At 53.5% G+C, this 20,679-nt stretch overlaps 1 protein-coding gene across 7 annotated transcripts in view; it reads left to right on the top strand.

The window, feature by feature from the left end:
- akap9 (A-kinase anchoring protein 9) overlaps positions 1-20,499 on the top strand; it is a 62,648-nt gene extending 42,149 nt beyond the window's left edge. For 4 of the 7 annotated variants that reach the window (XM_023960252.1, XM_023960256.1, XM_023960258.1 and 1 more), the window contains 31 exons: positions 466-628; positions 3,349-3,443; positions 3,709-3,826; positions 4,799-4,837; positions 5,509-5,741; positions 5,838-5,957; positions 7,091-7,267; positions 7,572-7,676; positions 8,169-8,321; positions 8,513-8,599; positions 8,832-9,803; positions 10,340-10,474; positions 10,548-10,592; positions 10,680-10,811; positions 10,973-11,017; positions 11,100-11,915; positions 11,998-12,055; positions 12,118-12,236; positions 12,305-12,475; positions 12,546-12,713; positions 12,833-13,077; positions 13,520-13,670; positions 13,798-14,094; positions 14,302-14,795; positions 18,537-18,642; positions 18,712-18,906; positions 18,984-19,172; positions 19,244-19,467; positions 19,533-19,606; positions 19,680-19,949; positions 20,022-20,499. In XM_023960252.1, coding sequence (XP_023816020.1) covers positions 466-628; positions 3,349-3,443; positions 3,709-3,826; positions 4,799-4,837; positions 5,509-5,741; positions 5,838-5,957; positions 7,091-7,267; positions 7,572-7,676; positions 8,169-8,321; positions 8,513-8,599; positions 8,832-9,803; positions 10,340-10,474; positions 10,548-10,592; positions 10,680-10,811; positions 10,973-11,017; positions 11,100-11,915; positions 11,998-12,055; positions 12,118-12,236; positions 12,305-12,475; positions 12,546-12,713; positions 12,833-13,077; positions 13,520-13,670; positions 13,798-14,094; positions 14,302-14,795; positions 18,537-18,642; positions 18,712-18,906; positions 18,984-19,172; positions 19,244-19,467; positions 19,533-19,606; positions 19,680-19,949; positions 20,022-20,065 — 6,240 coding nt within the window. In that variant the 3' untranslated portion in view covers positions 20,066-20,499. The remainder of the gene's footprint in view (positions 1-465; positions 629-3,348; positions 3,444-3,708; positions 3,827-4,798; positions 4,838-5,508; positions 5,742-5,837; positions 5,958-7,090; positions 7,268-7,571; positions 7,677-8,168; positions 8,322-8,512; positions 8,600-8,831; positions 9,804-10,339; positions 10,475-10,547; positions 10,593-10,679; positions 10,812-10,972; positions 11,018-11,099; positions 11,916-11,997; positions 12,056-12,117; positions 12,237-12,304; positions 12,476-12,545; positions 12,714-12,832; positions 13,078-13,519; positions 13,671-13,797; positions 14,095-14,301; positions 14,796-18,536; positions 18,643-18,711; positions 18,907-18,983; positions 19,173-19,243; positions 19,468-19,532; positions 19,607-19,679; positions 19,950-20,021) is intronic. The other 3 variants (XM_023960253.1, XM_023960257.1, XM_023960255.1) reach the window with 3 other exon arrangements.
- Positions 20,500-20,679: the final 180 nt, after the last annotated feature.

Genomic DNA, 20,679 nt, shown 5'->3' on the forward strand with positions numbered 1-20,679 from the left:
AATGTTTTCTAAGTAGTCTGAGGCCGCTGGTGGCTCATGTAATACCTGCTCAGGTGTTGTGTGACACGCCCATCTGTCAGGACACAACAGAGAAGCTGAAGTGATCTGAACGTTTTCACAACAACACAGGAGGACCATCAAAGCCTTTCATTGGCGCTCTTCTAGATCCTGACATCATCATGAGTTCTAAGATGAACCCATGTTGGAGTCTGAATCCTTAAAAAGTCGCATCTTTGCTAATTATCAGTGAAACGGTGATCATTTACCTGCTCAGAGGAGGTGTCCTTCGAAGGCTGCCAAACTACGAATAGTCATTTATCTGTTTGTTTTTATTGTCTGAAAATGCTTTTCACCAGAAGCAGAGTAGTTGATTTGCGGTGTGACGCGTTGCCACGGTAACCTGCCTCTCGCTCTGGCGCATGATGCTTTACACAACGTCCACATTTGTCCGTCCTCTCCCTGCAGCTGGAACACGCTCGGATGACCCAGACGGAGTTGATGCGGGAGTCCTTCCGCCACAACCAGGAGATCGGCGAGCTCCTGGAGAAGCAGGAGGAGCTGCAGGAGAGGCTGTCTGAGGAGGCGCGGGCCCGGGAGCAGCTGGCTGTGGAGCTGCAGCGGGCGGAAGGTAGGAGCGCCGCTGTCCTCTGGCGTCTTCCAGAGACGTTTGTGTCACTCAGATCCTCAAAGGTAGTGAGGTTTTCACAGCAGCCGCCGGGTTGGAACACCTGCTGTCAGGTGAGCAAACGCTGCTTCTCCATCAGAATAAGATCTGTTCTTCAGACGGAGAGCCGGCTGGGCTCCTCATCAATCACCTGGCTGTAAACAGAGAAATCTCCCTCCTGCTGTGGTGTAGATCAGTGTTTTCAACCTTTCCTGAGCCGCGGCACACTTTAACCTTGACAAAAATCCCGCAGCACACCAGCATCCAAAAATTTAAAGGAGAAACTCATAGTCTGAATTGATCTACAGACCCTCCGCAATGTTTGCTCTAAAAGTTGTAATAAAAGTTAAGTTAGTTTTCCGTAATAATTTTCACCTAAATTATTTGACATTTTACCCTGGTAGTTGTTTTTCCCTTCAGTTTATTAACATGTAATTTTATGTAACCTCACAAAAAAACAAATATTTGATCACAATATGTTTGATCAATTTCACACAAAACAACTAAAAATGTATTTATGTTTTCTGTAGCCACACAAAAAGTGAACATGTTGAAGTTTTATTAGTTTTTCTTTTGTCTTAATCAAAGATGAAGTCTTTGAAAATGTTAACAAAAATGTTTTATTTCTTTTTAGATGATTAAATTGTTTCAGTTTACTTTAATTGTGTCTGTTGGCCACTTCACCTTCATCCTGTTTCTTAAACGTTTTTATTTCTAAAGTTTAACATCTAAAATAATCCAGACGTTGTTAACTTGGAAGGAGAACTAAACTGTTGACCTCTGACCTCTGATTTCATCAAGAAGATTTAAAACTATTTGATGTGTTTGTTGTTGTTTCAAGACGTTTAACGAAGACTCATTGTACGCTGAGACACTGTCACTTTAACCCAATGCATCATGGGAGATGTAGTGATGGCAGACAGACTCATTGTTTTGTTCACTTGTTCCACGGTCTGACACCGGATTCTGTGGAAAGCTACACCGCTAAAGACGAGCTTTAGCTGGTATTTCTGTTGGAACTGAGAGACTTTATGAGCAGAATCAGAACAAGGAAGTGAAGACTGTAACCACTTCTGATTGGTCAGACTGATGATATGTGATTAAGCCTCCAAGAATGATTGGTGGAAACAGTTAAAGGGACAGGACTTTTTCCTAAATCGCGGTACCGTCATTCTTATCAAAATGTCTTTAATAGAATCAAATAAACACAAAGTAAAAAGTATTTTATGATCTTTCATATTCCTAACTACTCAGTGTTTTATCAGGACTGTTTGGATGAACACAGAGCTGAATTCCTGGAGATGGAAATGTTTTTAGATCAGTGGAAGAGGGGGATTTCCCACGGCACACTGGTAGAAAAACACTGGATTAGATGATCCAGGTGAAACTTCAGGGCGCTGTCGCTCCAACCTTTAACCCCGTCTGACCCAAAGGGAGGGCCGCCTGTCCGCTCCGTAACCTCCCAGGCTGTGGACAGTTGGGGTTCATTTGTGTACTCATTGGTCAACAGGAGGCTAATTCCAGCTGAGCGGTCTGGCGTCACACGCCTCCTGTCAGAGGAACCTGCTGTGTTCCATGGAGAACGTTCACGCCGTCCGTGAACACCACTGAGGCTGTGAACGCCTCATGACAGGAAGCTTTAAGGCAGCTTCTGGGCGGCCGTGGTGCAGCGGTAGGGCGGTCGACCCATGATCATAAGATTGCAGGTTCGATTCCCGCCTCTAGTGGGAGGTGTCGCCAGTATACGCCATTTACCACTCTGTGCACGTCTGAGTGTGCACGTGCTGCAGTCTGAGGATCTCTGTGTGCCAGAATATTCCTAATTTGAGAGACGTTTGCTCTGCATCACGGTGGGCAGACACACGCGCCTGCTCTCTGTGAAGCTCCGCCCCCCTTGAAGGGGAAACGAGCAGTGGCAGAGCGGTCGACCTCTGTTCAGAAGATTGTGTCAAGACCATGAACCCCACCGTGGTGCCGGTGTTGGACCACGGAGTCTGTGTGTGACCGTCCATTTATCCCCATCCTCCATGCCTGCAGAAGGAGAAACCGTCTTTCAGCTGCTTTCAGTCCAGATCTCCGTAGTTCTGAGTCCCTGACAGAGCCGTGCTCACCTGGAGAGCCACGCCCAAACGACCCGGGTGTGAGCCCCGTTTACGCCCTACTTGGTTCCATTCACGTGCTTCTGTGTTTTAGCCGCTCCTTCAATTGGATCCATTCTTCTTTTTCTCCCTTTTTAAATTTAAAGGTGTTTAGCTCTGGTTTTTACTTTTAGGTCTGTTTTCTTTTAAGTAAATGTGCTTTAAAGCAGGAATGTGAGCTGACAGACGCTGGAGTTACTGTTTTCCTCTGCACACATCTATACGTCACATTCTACAGAGGTTCTCCTCCAATCAAACGTCTCTGCTAATCACATTTGTGAATCTTTGACAGTAAATCAGAGCAAACTTTACTGTTTGACACTTTTTTAAACCCAAACATAGTTTTTTAGGTGTTTACTGGAAATCCATCCAGATTTTTTAGCTGGTGTCTTTATTTGACGGTTTTTCAGCTGTTTTTTTTTTCCCTGAGCTTCACAGGAGAATCAGCAGAAACCCCCGTCAGAAGTTCTGGAGCTGGGTTTCAGCGGGGGGGGGGGGGTTGGACCACAGAGGTCCTGCTGTGACCCGCTTCTCTCTGTCAAACAGGTCTGATCGACGGCTACTCGGATGAACGGGCCTCCCTGGAGGAGCAGTTACGACAGAAGGAGGAGCTCCAGAGGAGCCTGGAGGAGGAGCTGCAGGTGAGCTTCAGGACCAGAATGTTGAACCTGGTTCTGATCCAGATTCTGGTCTCTTGAATAGGATTTGTAAAGCCTGAAGTTTAGTGGGTGTGTTTTCTGCATAATTCTGAGAGTCTTGGTAGAAAACGAGTGGGACCGGATGGTGGGGGTGTCTGTAGAATCTTTATGAGATGAGATTATAAACCGAATGCGGCTCAGCGACGGTCTTTACGTTTCTCTAACGCTGGTGTTGGACTTCAGGTTCTAACAGCACCTTTCCTTTCAGCTCACCAGCTCCCAGCTTCAGGAGCTGGAGCGAGAGCGGCTTCAGCTGCAGGGCGAACGCGAACTTCTGTCACGCCAACAAGACGCCATGAGAGAGGAGGCGGGGCCACGGGAGCTGTGTACGTATCCGTGGACCAGAACCAAAGTCCTGTTCTGCCCTCAGTTAAAGCCCAGACGAGTCGAGACGCTCTTCTCCTGCAGAGTTCTGAAGCTCAAACGGCTCGATGCGGCGCCAAACATTTACCTGCAGCCGGCGCCTGTTTGACTTGCAAAATGCGGCGCCTGTTTTTCCGCTTCTGTCTGCCGCGTCACGGCGGGATGCTCCGGTTTTTTTGTGATCTCTGCTTGATGTTCCCTGTTTGTTCTGTCAACAGGAGGATTGACAGGAAACTTCAGTCAAACTTCAGTGACTTGTTGAGTCCAAACAAACACAGAAGCTCCGCTTTAAGCGGCGCTTTAAGCGGCGCCGCTCCCGTGAATTCCTGGTTTTGGTGTTTCCAACATGATCTGATGGCTTTTTTCTGATGATGGAGGACGTATGAAAAGAAGATTAAGATTGAAACTGCATTTCTGAGTATTTCTTTATTTAAATTGTAGTGAATCAGGAGCAGAAGAACGAATACAGTTTGAATTTGTGAGACTCCGCCCCTTTCTGATGCAGACACACAGATCCATGAAAGTCTTTGTTTTCCTGGTCTGAGCTGGATCTGGATCAGAACTGGACGCTAAGATGGGGGTGTGAGGGGCTGTAAACTAGCAGGAGAGCGTGTAAACAGATGCATGATGGGAAATCAGAGATGAATTTCTGATAACTCCTGCCGCTCTGCAGAAACTATGACAGGTTTGTAGATGTTGGCTAACGGCGTCCTCATCGTGGCGAAAAGCCCACCGGGAGAGGAGGTGACATCACTTCCTGGTTACTGTAGTCTTACCTGCTAACCCTGTGACCGTTTCAGCCCCGCCAGGTGAGTATGTTCCTCAGAGGAGAGCGTCCCGCCACCGGTGGGGTCCAGAGCAGAGCGACCTTCTTCTTTCCCTCCTCTTGGAGCTGACAGAGCAGCATGTCAACCCTGTGCTTTCTCGCCCTGTAGGCCTAGTTGAAGCTGCAATGGTTGCCGCGCCTGAAGAAGGTGTGTCCGCCGTTTGCACGGCGCAGGCGTGCGTTACGCGTAGCGGTGTGCATCCATAACCCCGCCCACTCACCGGCTCAATGCTCGGCACAGACTCACCCTCTCACCCGGCTCTGGTGCTTCTCTGCCTGCTTCTGGCCGTTCCTCCGTCTGCTGTTGTCATGGTGACGTCCTCTGTGCTCCAGTCTGTCCATGCCCCCCTCCTGGCTGCTCAGGACCCCCCTCCCCCTGCCTGCTAGAGCTGAAGGGGCATGAATATTTCTGTGGTCTGTCTCCTCAACTGTCTTTGCTCCTTAATGAAGGGTTGCGGGTTCTTCCCCGGTGGCGGCAAACGAGCAAAAACACTGATGGGGGGTTTGTTTGGAATCTGGTGATTATGGCGGGACCGCTGAGGTGTGGGAGGAGTCTGGCGTTGACCCTTCCTTCATGAATGTTGGTAAAACTTTTGGAAGATTGTCCCGTCTTTAGGACCAAACACAGTGAAGGGGCCGTCAGGTGTCTCGTCCCTGGGGGAGGGACATTCAGTCCGCTTCAGTGACCCCTCTTCTGGGGGGGGGGGGTGCTCAGGAACGTCAGACTCCTCCCATCTCAGCATCTTTAATGACGTAACCGATCCGGAGCGGCGAGGAACTCAGTGGCTCGCTGAAACCCGCCCTTCTGGTGTCCCGTAGACCTGCTGGAGGAGACGGAGAAGCTCATGAAGGAGAAGGTGGAGGTCCAGCGGCAGGCGGAGAAGGAGAACACTGACCTCCTGAAGCAGGTGAAGCTGCTGGAGGCGGAGCTGGAGGAGCAGGTCAACAGGACGCTGGAGCTGGAGCGCGCTCAGACGGAAGAAGGCAGCGACCTCCGGCAGCAGGTCCAGGCCCTGGAGAAACAGCTGGAGAAGACCAGGAAGTTTCTGGATGTGAGTGGCTGCTGGCCGTGGGGCGGGGGCTCTCCCTCCCCCGCCTCCTCCCTCCACGCGCCTAACCGTCTGACCGTCTTTTGCCCGTTTGTCCAGGAACAAGCGGTGGACCGCGAACACGAGCGGGACGTTTTCCAGCAGGAGATCCAGAAACTGGAGCAGCAGCTGAGAAGTCCGCAGAAACTTCAAACGGGTTCTGAGCAACGGAACCGAGAGGTACCGACAGAAGGTTCTGCTGCCATGTTTCAGGGTCATAAACGCGTCACGATGATAGCTGAGGGTGGGCGTGTCAGGGAGGAGCTTGTTGGAGCGCCGTGTTCACCTGCAGACAGTTCCATCTCCATCTCTCTTTAGTAAACTCCTTCAGATTTTGGTCTCTGCCTCCTAACTCCTCATCTGGAACATACTTAGAAAAAATGCTGGAAATAAAGTTTGTAGATTTTGAACGTGTAAGAATGTAATACATGAAACGTCGGCTCAAGCTGAACAAAACTGTATGACTTATCGTCAGGACATTAGGAATGTGGGCGTGGTTAACCAAAAAACCTCTGTTGCCAATGAGGGCAGTGAGGGCGAGCAGTGCCCGTGGGCCACGCCCCCACCCGCCGCTTTACATCTCAGGTTTGCTTTGCTGCTGTTTTTGAGCTGAAGAATCATAGAAATAGGAATCTGGATCTGCCTCCGGTCAGCTGTGGTGGAGCGGGCAGCACGGTGCCTCCTGCTGAAGCTTTGGCTGATGAAATGCTTTGTTTCCTCTGCTTCCACCTCTCCGTCCTGTGACCCGTTTTGCTTTGGTCTCCTGTGGCTACAGCAGGAGGCTGGAGTAACCTTTAAGGTACTGCTTTGAGCTTTCTAGACAACTACAAATCCCAGCACCCCTAGCTCCTCCAGCCTTCCCTGTAGAGATCCTTTCTCCTCCTGACCCGTCTGCTGCATGAACGATGTCCGTCCTCTGTCTCTGCTGAAGTCCATGAATAAAGATGACGGTGTGGCTCGCTCTTTAGCGCCTCACCTGGCTGTGCAGCAGCTCGTACTTACATGTTCAGCAGCTGCTCGCTGGAAGCGAGTCCCGGTTAGCGGCTCCACGCCGTGTCTCAGGTGGGAACATGTCCACACTGCTCCTCCTCCCCGTTTCTGTTCTGTCTCCTCACATCTTACAGGTGTGTTCTTCAATGTCTCTCTGTAAGCCCCTCCCCCTTTTTGCTGCTTCTCTCTCACAAGCCCCCCCTCAGGTGGATCAGCTGACCCCGCCCACTGGCTGCACATGGTCCATCTATGCTGCATCACCACAGTCTAACAGCAGATCTCCTGAACGCCCCCCCCCCCCCCCCCCCCCCCCCCTGTGGCAGGTGGAGCAGCTGACCTCGCAGCTGAAGGAGAAGGCGGATTGGTGCAGCGAGCTGCTGCTCAGCGGCGAGCAGCTGCGTCGGGAGCTGGGGGAGCGCGACGAGGAGGTGGACAAGCTGGAGAGCCGCATCCGCGAGCTGGAACAGGCCCTGCTGGCCAGTGCAGAGACCCTCCAGCAGGTTAGGAGGACCAGGTTCTGCTGGAGATCAGGGCTGCATGTCTGAGCTATGGAGCGGGGGGGGCTGTGTGGGAAAATGCAAATGAGGTGAAAGGAAGAGCGGCGGGTTTCACAGAGAACAATGTGTGGGTGGGTCGACTTCAGCCCCTCCCTGCTCTCGCCGATGGCTCTGCAGCCCCCCCCTGTGCTTGTCATTGTTTGGGGGGGGGGCTGCAGGAGGGAGGAGGATCTGTTTGACTGAAGACAGCTTCCTGGTTTGCTTTGAGTGGCGCCGAGCTTAACGGCTTCCTTCACGCCTTTTCCAGGTTGAACACAAAAAGCATCATGACCCCCCCAGCCAGACCAGACCCCCCCCTCTGGAGGCTCAGCTGCAGACGGAGAGAGAAGCTGTGGAGCGCAAAGAAAAGGAGGTAGGAGGAGGTTACGGAGCTGCAACTAGCAACTTTTTTCGTCCTCTGTTCAGCTGCGGTTTAGTTTAGTGACGCTGGACATGTTGGACCGTCAGGAAGGAGGCGCGTTCCAGGAGGAGCCGGAGCTGGAGCTCCTGCTCTGGCTCCTCCAGGAGACCCCCATTAGGGAACCCCCCCTCGGTGACCCTAAATGGGTCTGAGCTTGTTCAGCCTTCAGGCGTCTGCATCAGCATCACCTGATGATGTCACGGCCCTGGTGTTACAGGAAGGACCAATGACAAATGCTACGAACATCTTCTTGATATTCCCCATTTTTTCAGGATATTTGTTCTTTAGTTCAAGTTATAAACGGACCAATCAGATCCCTCAATGAAAGGGGGCGGGGCCTTTTGGCCCCCACATCCAAAACGATTGGCAGATATTGTAATGTTCTCACTGCAGAAGCGTCTACAGCTTCAAAAACCGAGGCTTCGGTTCTTCTCCTCTCTCCAGATCTGTAACCTGGAGGAGCAGCTGGAGCAGTTCAAGGAGGAGCTGGAGAACAAGAGTGAGGAGGTGCAGCAGCTCCACATGCAGCTGGAGATCCAGAGGAAGGAGATGAGCAGCCAGCAGCAGCACCAGCAAACCAGGGAGAGCATGCTGCAGGTGAGCCAGAACCTTCTGCCGCTGGCCGCCCTGTAGATCCGCCCGGCGGTTCTCTGAAGGACGTCTTCCAGAGGAACCCCCGTGTGGTGGACCCCTCCCTCCTGCTGCAGCAGCTTTTCTGCGTTTGTGAACGTCTGCTCAGGCTGTTTGCTGATGAATGGCGGTAATGATGTCATTTCTGCCTCTTGAAGGTGATGGAGCAGAAGGACAAGCAGATAGAGCTCCTTAATGATCAGATCTCTAAACTTCAACACACGGGGAGCTTCTGTGAGAACCAGGTAACGTTGGAGAAGCTCAGTGTCTGTGCTGCTGGCTTTGCTCTGCTTGGTGCTCTGCTTTGTGGTCGTTGTCCTTCGTTTGTGGTTTGGTGCTAGGTTAGCGTCTTTGTGGTTTGAGAAGCTCTGAGTCCCTGCAGACGCGTCTTTGTGGTTCCTGTAGGATTCTGCTTTCTGTTAAGTCATCAAAGCCAGAACTTTGAGGATCCACAAGCGTTTGTCTGTGATTCTGCAGGAAGTGGATGAGAGGGAGGAGCTGCTGAAGGAGCTGGAGTCTCAGGTGGAGTACCTGCGGAGCGAGCAGGAGCGTCTGAAAAGAAGCAATGAAGAAGAGCTGGAGCAGCTGAACGAGGTCATTGAGAAGCTGCAACAGGAACTCGCCAACATCGAGCCAAAAACGGCTGCAGAGGAAGACGAAGAGCTGAAGAAGGAACCGGGCGGAGACGTGTGGGCACCGAGTGAGGAAGAATACGATGAGATGAAGCAGAGGAAAGACCACGCCACCAAGGAGCTGGACGCTCTGAGGGCGCAGCACGGGAAGCTGCTGGACACGTACCTGCGCTTGAAGGACGGCGCCGAAGCTTTGGCTGAAACGGAAAACCTGGCAAATGCAGAAGATGAGCTGCAAGACGCTCTCCGAGAGAAAACGGCCGGCCTGCTGGTGCTGCAGGCTCAGGTCCACGCTCTGGAGCAGAGTGCAGCCTCCAGGGTGGAGGAGCTGGAAGACCTCCTCCAGAGGAGGAACTCTGAGGTGGAAGCCCTGCAGCTGGTGGTGGAGCAGACTCAAAGCTGGGCCCAGGACCTCCAGCAGAAGGTCTCTGATCTGGAGGACAGGCTGAGGGAGAAGGTGGCAGAAGCTCTGGTCAGCCAGGCCACTCTGGAGGCTTTCCAGCAGCACCAGCAGGAGGAGACGCCCGCAGAGGAGCTGCAGAGGAGCACCCACATGCTCGCCCTCCAGCTGCCCAGCCTCCCCCCACTGGGATTCAGCGGACCACACCAAGCACCGCAGATGCCCACGGGGAAGCTGGCCCGTCTGACGCAGAAGCTCCTGGACCTGGAGGAGGGACTCGGCGCCATGCAGAAGGACCAGGAGCTCCAGAAGGAGCTGCTCTCCAGCTCCGAGGAGGAGGTCGACCAGTACGAGAGGAGGCTGGGCGAGCTGATGGACCTGCTGAGTCAGATGACCCGCCGGAGGACATCTGCAGAGGTGAGCTGAGGATCCCACACAGACGTTATGCTGAATCAGCAGTTTGAGAGCAGGAGGACGTTCAGAGAAAAGCTGCACAGATTTGGAGGAACTTCAGATGATTTTTAGTTCAAAGCTGGGAGGAAAGCCTCTCGTCCCGGCTGCCCTTACGGGGGATTTGGGGTGCGAGCCTCACTCTACCGCGGTCCATCAGATCCAGTCAGATCCAGTCCTCACACCTCACTAACCACAGCGTGAGGCGTAAGGACGCCGTAGGCAGCTGTCATTATCCTTACCAGTACTTCACAGACACCCACCACACGCACTACAATGGTACGGCCCATTTTCAGGACCCCCCTAAAGTGGTGGTACGAGCCTGAAGGGACCACCTCCCCTCCCCTTAAGATGCAGCCGCTCCTCTCTAGGACCAGCTGTTTCTGAAACCCACCTGCAGGTGTTTTCACGCCCACTCCTGGACTTTCCTTCCGTCAGATTCCTCCTCCTGTTTTCTGATCTGAAGCTCTGCAGGTTTTCAGAAACTCTCCTGTTTTCCTCAGACCCCCTCTGACGATCAGCCACCTCCATCCGACCTCCTGCAGGAGCTTCAGGAGGTCAAGTCGGAGGCTTCAGCCGCCACAGACGAGCTGGAGAAGTACACGGAGGTGTGCAGGAGGCTGGAGCAGGACCTCCGAGTACGTGACGTCTCCTCCATCATTCTGACCTTCTGATCTTCTCTAGAAATGAACCAAAGCTTTTTGTTTCCAGGAAAAGTCTTCTACAATCCAAACTCTGCAGGTCCAAATTCAGCAGGTAAGATGAGAGCGCACGTGAGAGCGCACGTGTGGCCCGCTGCAGCAGCAGAAAGCCATGTTTGATGCTGCCCTCTTGTGACTGCAGAGCGGCTCACAGTCTGCAGAGCCTGGAGTCTGTGAGCGGAAGCTGCTGGAAGCAGAAGCAGAAGCCGCCGCCGCCAAAGAAGAGCTGAGCAGCAGCAGAGAACGTCTGGAGAAGCTGCAGGAGCTGCTGCAGGTCGGTAACCACGGCAACGCCGCGGAAGCTCTGCCATGACGTCGCCAGAGATGATCAGTAAAACTGACGAGAATCCGAGTTTCTGCTGATTCACTGTTCAGCCGGATTCTTCACCTGAGGATTGATGAGTCTGAACAAAACAAATCCTGTTTTTATTTCAGGAGCGAGAAATGACCATCGCTCACCTGAAAGGAGAACTTCTCCAGGTACGTGAGGAACCTCTTCCCGGTCTTCGGCCGGTTTCTCCTGAAGCGACTCTTTGGTTGATGAGCTGGTTTGGTTCTGCAGGTGAAAGCCTCGGGAGACGCCGCTGACACCGCGAAGCTCTTCCAGGAGCTTCAGGAGGTCAAAACGCAGGCGGCGTCCAGCAGAGAAGAGCTGAGCTTTTACCGGACGCACAGCGAGAAGCTTCAGGAGGACCTCAGAGCCACGGAGGCTTCTGCTGCCAGGCTCGGCGAGGAGCTCCAGGAGCTGAGGAGGAACGTGAACGCCACCAAAGAGGAACTCAGCGGCTGCAGGCTGAGGAACCAGACGCTGCTGGAGGACCTTCACAGCCGAGAGACGTCCATTTCCAGTCTGAAGGAGCAGCTCCAGGAGGCGCAAACAGCTTTGATGAAGACCACAGGGTCTGGCTCTCTGTCCCTCTCCCCATCTCCTCAGCCTAGCTCCTCCTCCTCCTCCTCCTCCTCTCAGCCCAAAAGAAAAGGAGGCAAACAGCTGGCTGGGAAGGTCAGCAGCACCAAAGACAAGCTCTCAGCCACCAGGAAGAACTCTGCTGCTTCCAGCACGCCGTCCGCCAAATCCCCCAGCCCTCAGCCAAGAACCTGCTCAGAGGAGCAGCCCTCCACCGCCGTGACCTCCTTCACCCAGACTGAAGCTCTGCCCGCTCCTGAGCCCAGGGCAGCTGCCACGGAGGAGGTGGAGGAGGTGATCGGACAGTTCCAGGAGAAGATCGACCAGATGCAGGAGCTCCACGCCGCAGAAATCCTGGACATGGAGGCGCGGCACATCGCCGAGAGCGAGAACCTGCGCAGGGACCTGCAGGCACTGGAGGCCGAGTGCAAAGCTCTGAAAGCTGTGATTGACGAGCTGCGCTCTGCCCAGGTGACAGCAGGAGGAAGACGATGAAGATGATGATGATGGGCACTACTCCACGCTTCCTCTGACCCTCTGTCTGTCTCTTTAGGCTCCGGCTTCACGGCAGGACCGCCCCGCTTCACTGTTCAAAGACGGGTACACCAGCGGTGAGTCTGTAGAAAAACCTGCAGCTGGGTTTCTGTTCCGTTTCTGAACGTCTGTCTCCCAGCAGACAGCAGCTCTGACTACAGCCAGAGGACGGGCTTGGGGCTCCTGCAGCAGGAGCTCAGGACCACCCCAGAGGGGGCCGGGAGGGAGGCTGAAGACCCGCTGCCGGACAGGATTAAGGTACGCCGTGTTCTCCTGCAGACGCCGTCACAGCGCTCCTCCTCATGTTCTCCTCCTGCTCTCTGCAGTCCTTGATCCGTGAGGTCCACCAGGAGGGCATGCAGGTCCTGTCCCTGTCCGAGCTGCCCCTGTCTGAGGGCCAAGCAGCACGCCACGGCGGCGTTCCAGGCTGGCAGAAAGAGAGGGACGCCGTCCTGGCCACGCTGGAGTCCTTCAAAGCCGTCGTCGCTCAGGCGCAGGTACGGGAACCTCTTCTGAGAGTCCAGCGGCTCTTCCCTGCAGACGGTTGATCTGATCCTCCTGCTGCAGATGGCGAGCGGCGCAGACTGGCGAGCGGACCTGCTGGACGCAGTGAGGCAGGTGTTTGAGAGGCAGAGGAGCGTGCTGAAGAGCGCCTGGTTCAGCCAGCTGGGTCTGCTGGACACCAGTGACGCCGTCGTCCATCTGAACCAGCTGGAGCTCAGACTGGATGAACAGGTGACGCGCCGGACCCGCACGCCGCTTCTGAGGACGTGTTGGTTTACTCTAGAAAAGCCTGAAATGTTTGTCCCAGCATCTGAACCCGTTTGGATCCTAACGTGCTGGTTCTGGTGCAGGACGCGCGGCACAGAGACGCCATGGCGGCCCTCCTCACCGCAGAAAGAGCCAGTCTGCTGTCGGAGATTCAGCAGCTTCAGAGTCGGCTGCAGCAGGAGGAGGGAGGAGCAGGCGGAGGAGCAGGCGGAGGAGCAGGCGGGCCGCGGCCGGAGGAGCTGCAGGCTGAACTGTGCCAGACCAGACTGGAGCTGGAGGCGGAGCTTAAGGTCCAGCAGAAACACCTGAGGGAGCTGGAGGGACTCAGGTGACTTCAGGATGAAATGAAGCTTGGAGTTCAGATTTACAGCGTTTTAAAGGAAAAGTTCTGATCTGAACAGAAAAGAAACAAACTTTAGGGACGTCTAACTGATCCCAATGCTTCTGTTAAGCGTTCCTACAATGATGCACATTAATATCTGCATGATGATATGATGCTGTTGTTAACTGCATGTAAAGAAAACGGCAGTAAAGATGAAAAACCTGCAGCTCAGTAAACAACAATCCAATCTAGAGGTTTTTCTGAGGATTCACAGACCAGAGTCAGAAAAATGAACCGATCTGACAACGGTTCTCCATGTGGACCAACCACAGAGTATGAAATATTCACGACTAAAATGCTGGATCGATTCTCCGCTTTGAGCCTCAGAAAAACAACAAGTTCATGAAACCTGTTTCTCTGGAAATAATGAGCGAGTTTCCACCGACAGGGCGGAGGTGTCGCAGAGAGCTGCAGAGGTGGAGGAGCTGAATGAGCAGCTGATGGACGAGAGGAAGAGGAGCAGAGACCTTCAGTGGGCCGTGGAGAAGGAGAAATGCAGGACCGAGAGGAGCGAGGAGAACAAACGGGAGGAGGTGGAGGTACGAGAACAAACACCAGAACCTCAGTCCTGAACGTCACGTTTGAAGATGACTGCCAATGTTTTCTGAGAGGAAGAAATCGGAATGAAAGCAGATTTATTCTGATCCCCACACTTCTCCTCTGTAGGACCTGCAGCTGAGCCTGGAGGATCTGAGGAGCCGTGTGCTCCAGCTGACTGGGAGCCTGGAGAAGCAGCAGCAGACCTCCTCGACTCTGCAGCAGCAGGCCGAGCAGGAGCGCCTGCGCCTGCGCAGACGGCTGCAGGAGCTGCAGGTGCAGCTGGACACCGAAAGAGCCAAAGCCGAGGAGCTGACCTCTGCGCTGGGGAGGGAAAGGGAGCTGCGCATCACAACCTCCTCTGACCCCAACGCGGAGGAGGCGCAGGAGAGGCTGCAGAGAGAGCTGGATGAGAAACATGCGCAGGTGAGACCTTCTGCTGCTTCACGAAGCAGGTGAGACCTTCTGCTGCTTCACGAAGCAGGTGAGACCTTCTGCTGCTTCACGAAGCAGGTGAGACCTTCTGCTTCATGAAGCAGGTGAGACCTTCTGCTGCTTCACGAAGCAGGTGAGACCTTCTGCTGCCTTTGTAGTTTTACTGGCTGCTTCTGAAGTGATGTTCTTCCTTTCCAGGTGGTAAATCTGCTCACCCAGGTGGAGGTCCAGAGGCTGGAGGTGGTGCAGAAAGAGGAGGAGCTTACTTTGGCCAATCGGAGGTCACAGCAGAGTCAGGAGGCACGGCGAGAAGCTCGGGTCCAGCTGGAGAGGCTGGAGGCTGAGCTGACTGAGGTCCAGGAGCAGCTGAGGACGCAGCAGGACAGCAGGAGGACTCTGGAGGTCCAGAAGGAGGCGCTAGAGGAGAGGCTGAGCAGCTTTGAACAACGGCCTGGAGGTGGAGACTCCACCGACCGAACCCAGGACTGGGTCATCCACCAGAGGAGTGAGAACGCGCCGCCTGGAACCGAGCCGTCTCCTCGCGCTGAGGTCCCTCCAGCTGACTGCACCAACGGGGCGGGTCACCTGAGCGCCCCGCACCACGGCCCGTGGCGAACCGTCGACAAGATAGTCGGAAAACTACACCTGGTTTCTTCAAAGATCCGCAACCTGGCCAGAAGAAACACGGGCGGGTAAAAAAAAAAAGATCTGCTTGACTTCCTGTGGTCAGAAAAACCTTCAACTGTTTAAACCAGAGCTTCTCAATTATTTATTGCCAGCCCCCCCCCCCCCCCCCCCCCCCAAACAATAACAAAGAAAAAATCAATATAAATCCACTTTAATCAAATATTAACTTTATTTAGCCACAGTTAAGGTTTGTAGTCTGAAGAAATAAGTAAAACTTTGTTCTAATTATTTTTCTAAATGATAATTATTTATTTATGATGTCATAGAGTGCAGCAGTTTTCCTGTTGTCTGTCTGTCAAATACTGACACCAACTAAACCACAGGCAGACAAAGAAAACATGGATGGAAAATAAAGACACGTCATCAAAATGTCTACAATAGTTCATAAAGAATGAGATTATTAGCATGAACTGAGGAATCTAAAGACATGTGGTGATCCTGGTGTTGGCCAACAGAGGCTGCCTGTGTGCACGTTCCACCTGCAGCCTGAGCCCCCTCCCCTCCCCTCCCCTCTCCTTCTCACACACGCACACGCATGTGACAGCAGACAGGAGCAGCTGCAGGGACGGCGGTTCACGGCTTCAGGCTGTTCCAAACTCTGATGGAACAGACTGAACAGGAAACCAACAGAGGATCAGATTGTTTTCCAGCACTGAGCTGCTGTCAACCCCCCCCCATCATGTTGAATATGCTCACCGGGCATTTGCCCGTTTTGCCTAAAACCACCGCTACAGCGCCCCCCCCTAGCATCATCCCACTATTTGAGAGGCACTGGTTCAAACAGAAGCTCTGTTGGAGATCTGGAGAAAAGGGCTGAGCTTTTTATGAGAGCGCCAGAATTTCATGCAGTTACTGAAGTTAAAAACTGAACGCTGACATCAGGGTCACTCAGGGTCATGTTGGGGTCAGTCTGGGTCATTCTGGGGTAAGTCAGCAGGGCTCCAGACTAACTTTTTTCACTAGGAGCACAGTGGCCCCTAACTGAAAAATTTAGGGGCGCATGCCGTAAATCAACATTCTAACCAAATCTACTAATTTCCACTGTATTACTAATAAATACTTTAATAATAGATGCAGAAATTACAATGAGCTGTTTCAAATTCAGTGTCACATTTTATTCTGCACTTTTGAAGATGCAACAAGAAGGTAAACTGACAGCACCATCTCTGTCATGACAGTACAAATAAGTAAAGAAAACTGATGGAAATTTATCTTTGTGACACCAAATAGGTGCAGCCAAGATGCACAATAAGCGTGTTTGAGATCACCGAGGTGAACTCAACGCTGCGCAGATCACCTGGTGTGTGACGTATATTTTTGTTTTTGCTCCAACATTAACTGTCAATCATCACAAAAATATCGTGAGAAAGGGGTGGGAGCAAGGGGCAAACCTACCCAGACACAGCTGGAAACAAGAGATTACAAAACAATGCATTATGGGACATGTGTCCTGATGGGTTTTGTAGTGGAGTGATTAATTAAAATAATTTAAAATACCAATTTATTAAAAAAGGCTACATACATCACAAAACATTAAAATAATCATAAAATATATAATAACACAGATCATACTAAGGAGGAGAGGAATATTAAAACTAAATTGAATGTTAAGGACAACTCCAATTTCCTGTTCTCCTTCAGTCTCGCTGCAGATTCGCTTTTCATCTCACAGCCCCCCCCCCCCCCCCCCCCCCCCCAAACGATCCAGGCGAGGTGCCGGTTCATCTCAAACACGTCTATCGTTGCATTTTCCCCACGTATTTTCAGTGAGTCTAAAACTAATGTTGTTTTTGCTCGAGCGTGTTTAAAGTTCAAACCCCGTTAGCTGTCACGCATGTAGGTGTGGGACATTTATTCTCCTCAGCTGACCCGACTCCCGCGGGAGCGGTGTGCTGCCGTAACGACATAACCGTTTGATGCGCCGCCGTAACCAAAACCCAAACCTTCCTCCGGTTCTGTGCGGCCCAGAGAAAAGTTCAGCACGGACTGCATGTATGTAGAAAATTACGAGCGAATAAATACGTTCTAAAGGAAAGTAAGGAACTCCTTAATGTGGTCCGGGGAGGGAGGGGGCTGTCAGGTGTCCTGCTTTCAAGCCCTGTCATTGTCACGCCCCCAATAGTCATTTACTCCACTGTGATTGGTTGGTCAGCTCCGAGCACGACGATGAAAAAGTGTCATTCATACAAACTGGCGGGCTGCAGTAACATTAAACCTTCATATTAAGGCGGGGGCCGCAAAATATGATCTTGGGGGCCGCAAATAGCCCGCGGGCCGCGAGATTGAGACCCCTGCTGTACACTCTGGCACTGGTACACTAGCCGCAGGTGGGAAGAACGAATCAATAGTTCGCTTGCTCATAGCTCAGACGCACATATCAGGTTGTGATGATATTTGTCTCAGTTTCCTTCCCACAGATGTTTACGCGCGCTCGATTATCTCTAGGCCCCGCCCCCTCTACGCATTTTAGCCACTCACAGTGGCTTTCCCTATTCTTCTCACACGCAGTGGCCGCCTCACAGACAGGTATCACGCGAGTGTGTGCTCGCGTTTCATGAGTATGTGCGCGAGTGTGTGTGTCTGCCTGCGTCCGTGTGGCTTGCGTCTCATTAATTATTTCATTGACGTGCCCCTTCCACGTTTGATGTATAAAAAAATACGAAGGGTGGGGGAGGCAAATTTACTGGTCGCACATGTGCGACTGGATGTAAAATTCAGTCGCACACTCTAAAATTTTGGTCGCAAAATGCGACCAATTGCTCGCAGTCTGGAGCCCTGGTCAGGGTCATTCTGGGGTCACTCAGGGTCATGTTGGGGTCACTCAGGGTCATTCTGGGGTCAGTCAGGGTCATGTTGGGGTCACTCAGGGTCATGTTGGGGTCACTCGGGGTCAGTCAGGGTCATGTTGGGGTCACTCAGGGTCATGTTGGGGTCACTCAGGGTCATGTTGGGGTCACTCGGGGTCAGTCAGGGTCATGTTGGGGTCACTCAGGGTCATGTTGGGGTCACTCAGGGTCATGTTGGGGTCAGTCAGGGTCATGTTGGGGTCACTCAGGGTCATGTTGGGGTCACTCAGGGTCATGTTGGGGTCAGTCAGGGTCATTCTGGGGTCAGTCAGGGTCATGTTTGGGTCAGTCAGGGTCATGTTGGGGTCAGTCAGGGTCATTCTGGGGTCAGTCAGGGTCATTCTGGGGTCAGTCAGGGTCATGTTGGGGTCACTCGGGGTCAGTCAGGGTCATGTTGGGGTCAGTCAGGGTCATGTTGGGGTCACTCAGGGTCATGTTGGGGTCAGTCAGGGTCATGTTGGGGTCACTCAGGGTCATTCTGGGGTCAGTCAGGGTCATGTTGGGGTCAGTCAGGGTCATTCTGGGGTCAGTCAGGGTCATGTTGGGGTCAGTCAGGGTCATGTTGGGGTCAGTCAGGGTCATGTTGGGGTCAGTCAGGGTCATGTTGGGGTCACTCAGGGTCATGTTGGGGTCAGTCAGGGTCATGTTGGGGTCACTCAGGGTCATTCTGGGGTCAGTCAGGGTCATGTTGGGGTCAGTCAGGGTCATTCTGGGGTCAGTCAGGGTCATGTTGGGGTCAGTCAGGGTCATGTTGGGGTCAGTCAGGGTCATTCTGGGGTCACTCAGGGTCATTCTGGGGTCAGCCAGGGTCATTCTGGGGATGTTCTGTAGCTGTGGTCCGTCAGAACCAGACCCATACGTTGGTGAAGGACGGTTCTGGTCCCCTCCTGTCCCCCACAGGCTTTCTGCAGAGGTGGACGCTGACGAGTTGTCATGGATACAGTCAAACGTCGACGAGGTGGTCGTCCTGCTGCAGCGGACCCCCGGCCTGCCCTCCTTCCCAGAGGTTTTTATTGTGACTGGTGGTGTGGGTGGTGCGAGCAGCAGAACCGTCAGCTGTGGGTGTTTCTGGCAGAACCCGTCCCTGCTGGCAGCAGGAACCTCCAGCTCCTCCAACTCCCTGACGGAGCGCCTGCTGAGGCAGAACGCCGAGCTGACCGGCTTCGTCAGCCGCCTGACGGAGGAGAAGAACGATCTGAGGAACCGCACGCTGAGGCTGGAGGAGGAGCTCCGCCGCTACCGGCAGGCGGGGCTCGGACCGGGCTTCGGCGTGAGTTCATGGAGGTTCTGGGAGAATCCACAGAAGCCAAGCCACAAAACCAACCTGAGCTGTCTTTGGTCCCTCAGTCCAGCAGGAGAGCGGAGCCGTCCGGATCCGTTCTTTCCCAGGAGCGGGAAGTTTGGGCTCAGGAGAAGATCCGTCTGGAGAAAGCGCTGCTGCTGGCTCAGGCGCAGAATTCCCGCCTGCGAGGAGAAATCCGGTCCAACGCCGTCCAGGAGATAACCGGACCGGAGGCCGACAGCGCCGCCCTGAAGGTCTGAGGCTGCGTTTTCCCGCCGTTGGCGGTGAGTGAGGCGCTCCTGACGCTCTGACCTCCTTTCTGCAGAGGATGTACGGCCGCTACCTGAGGGCGGAGAGCTTCCGCAAAGCTCTGGTCTACCAGAAGAAGTACCTGCTGCTGCTGCTGGGGGGCTTCCAGGAGTGCGAGGAGGCCACGCTCTTCCTGCTGACCCGAATGGGGGGCCGGCCCGCGCTGGAGCCCCTCAGCAAGCGGCGCCAAGGGCTGACCCGCTTCCGCTCCGCGGCCCGGGTCGCCATCGCTCTGTCCAGGTGAGTGGCTGCAGCTTTGACGCAACTCGTCTCCTAGGAAACGGAAGCTCTAACTCCGCTTTCAGGATGCGCTTCCTGGTGAAGCGATGGCACCGCGCCGCTGGGATGAACTCCGCCCCCTCCACCAAGAATGGAGCAGGTTAGACGGAAGGGAATCGAGCCAGGAACTTGAGTCTGTTGGAGGAAGTTCTGACGGTTCTGATCCATTTCAGGCATAGAAGTGAGGGAGTCGTCCTTCCTCCACCCCGCCGCGGCTGACCTACACAGAGAGAGAGGAGGGGGGGAGGGCGTGTCCGGCGGCAGGGGGAGAAGCGGCTCTCCTCGCTCGGGGGCGTCCTCCTCCCATCCCAGGCTGCACGCCGCCTCGGACCCAGCGGCGCTCACCTGCTCCCACCTGCAGGGCTACGACCCCGACCGGGCGCTCACAGACTACATCTCCAGACTGGAAGCGCTGCAGAGGAGGCTGGGCAGCGTGGCGTCCGGTGAGGCGGCACTCTGGGGGGAGGGCGGGGGAAAGGCGGGCAGACTCACCTGACCGCATGTGTTCTCTGCAGGCTCCTCCTCATACGCGCAGACGCACTGCGGCCTGAGGAGATAGACGCCGGCGAGCGGCGCCGCTGCGATCTTCTCACGTGGACCAAAACGCCGATGGCGGTGAACAAACTGTGGCTTTAGTGGGCGGGGCTTGAAAATCAGCTGTTTGTAATCTTTTTGCCTCTTTGTGGACGACATGCAACGGTGTACATTTGTTAGAAGCTAATTTAAACTGTCATTAATTTATACGTGTGGAGAACACGTGGAGAACACGTGGAGAACACGTGGAGAACACGTGGAGAACACGTGGAGAACACGTGGAGAACACGTGGAGGACACGTGGAGGACACGGCTGCTGCAGGAGCGTCTACACTACACTGTGCTTTTGTTAAGGAACCGCAGGAGAATTTGTAGAGAAGGTATTTTTGTAAAGCGGAGCAGCTTTGAATTTTTGGGGTATTTTGTCAGAAACATAAATAAAGATGAAAATCATTTCCACCACGGTTCCTCTGAACTTCCTGACATCAACACAGCTGGATTCAGAAATGTTCAGAATGGTTTGGAATGAGATTCAGGATTTCGACCAATCACAGCAGATCAATTCAGAAAACAATCATCCGTTCCAACAGAAATACCAGCTAAAGCTCGTCTTTAGCGGTGTAGCTTTCCACAGAATCC

This window comes from Oryzias latipes, chromosome 11, assembly GCF_002234675.1.
Source record: "Oryzias latipes chromosome 11, ASM223467v1".
In the NCBI taxonomy this organism is placed as follows: domain Eukaryota; kingdom Metazoa; phylum Chordata; class Actinopteri; order Beloniformes; family Adrianichthyidae; genus Oryzias; species Oryzias latipes.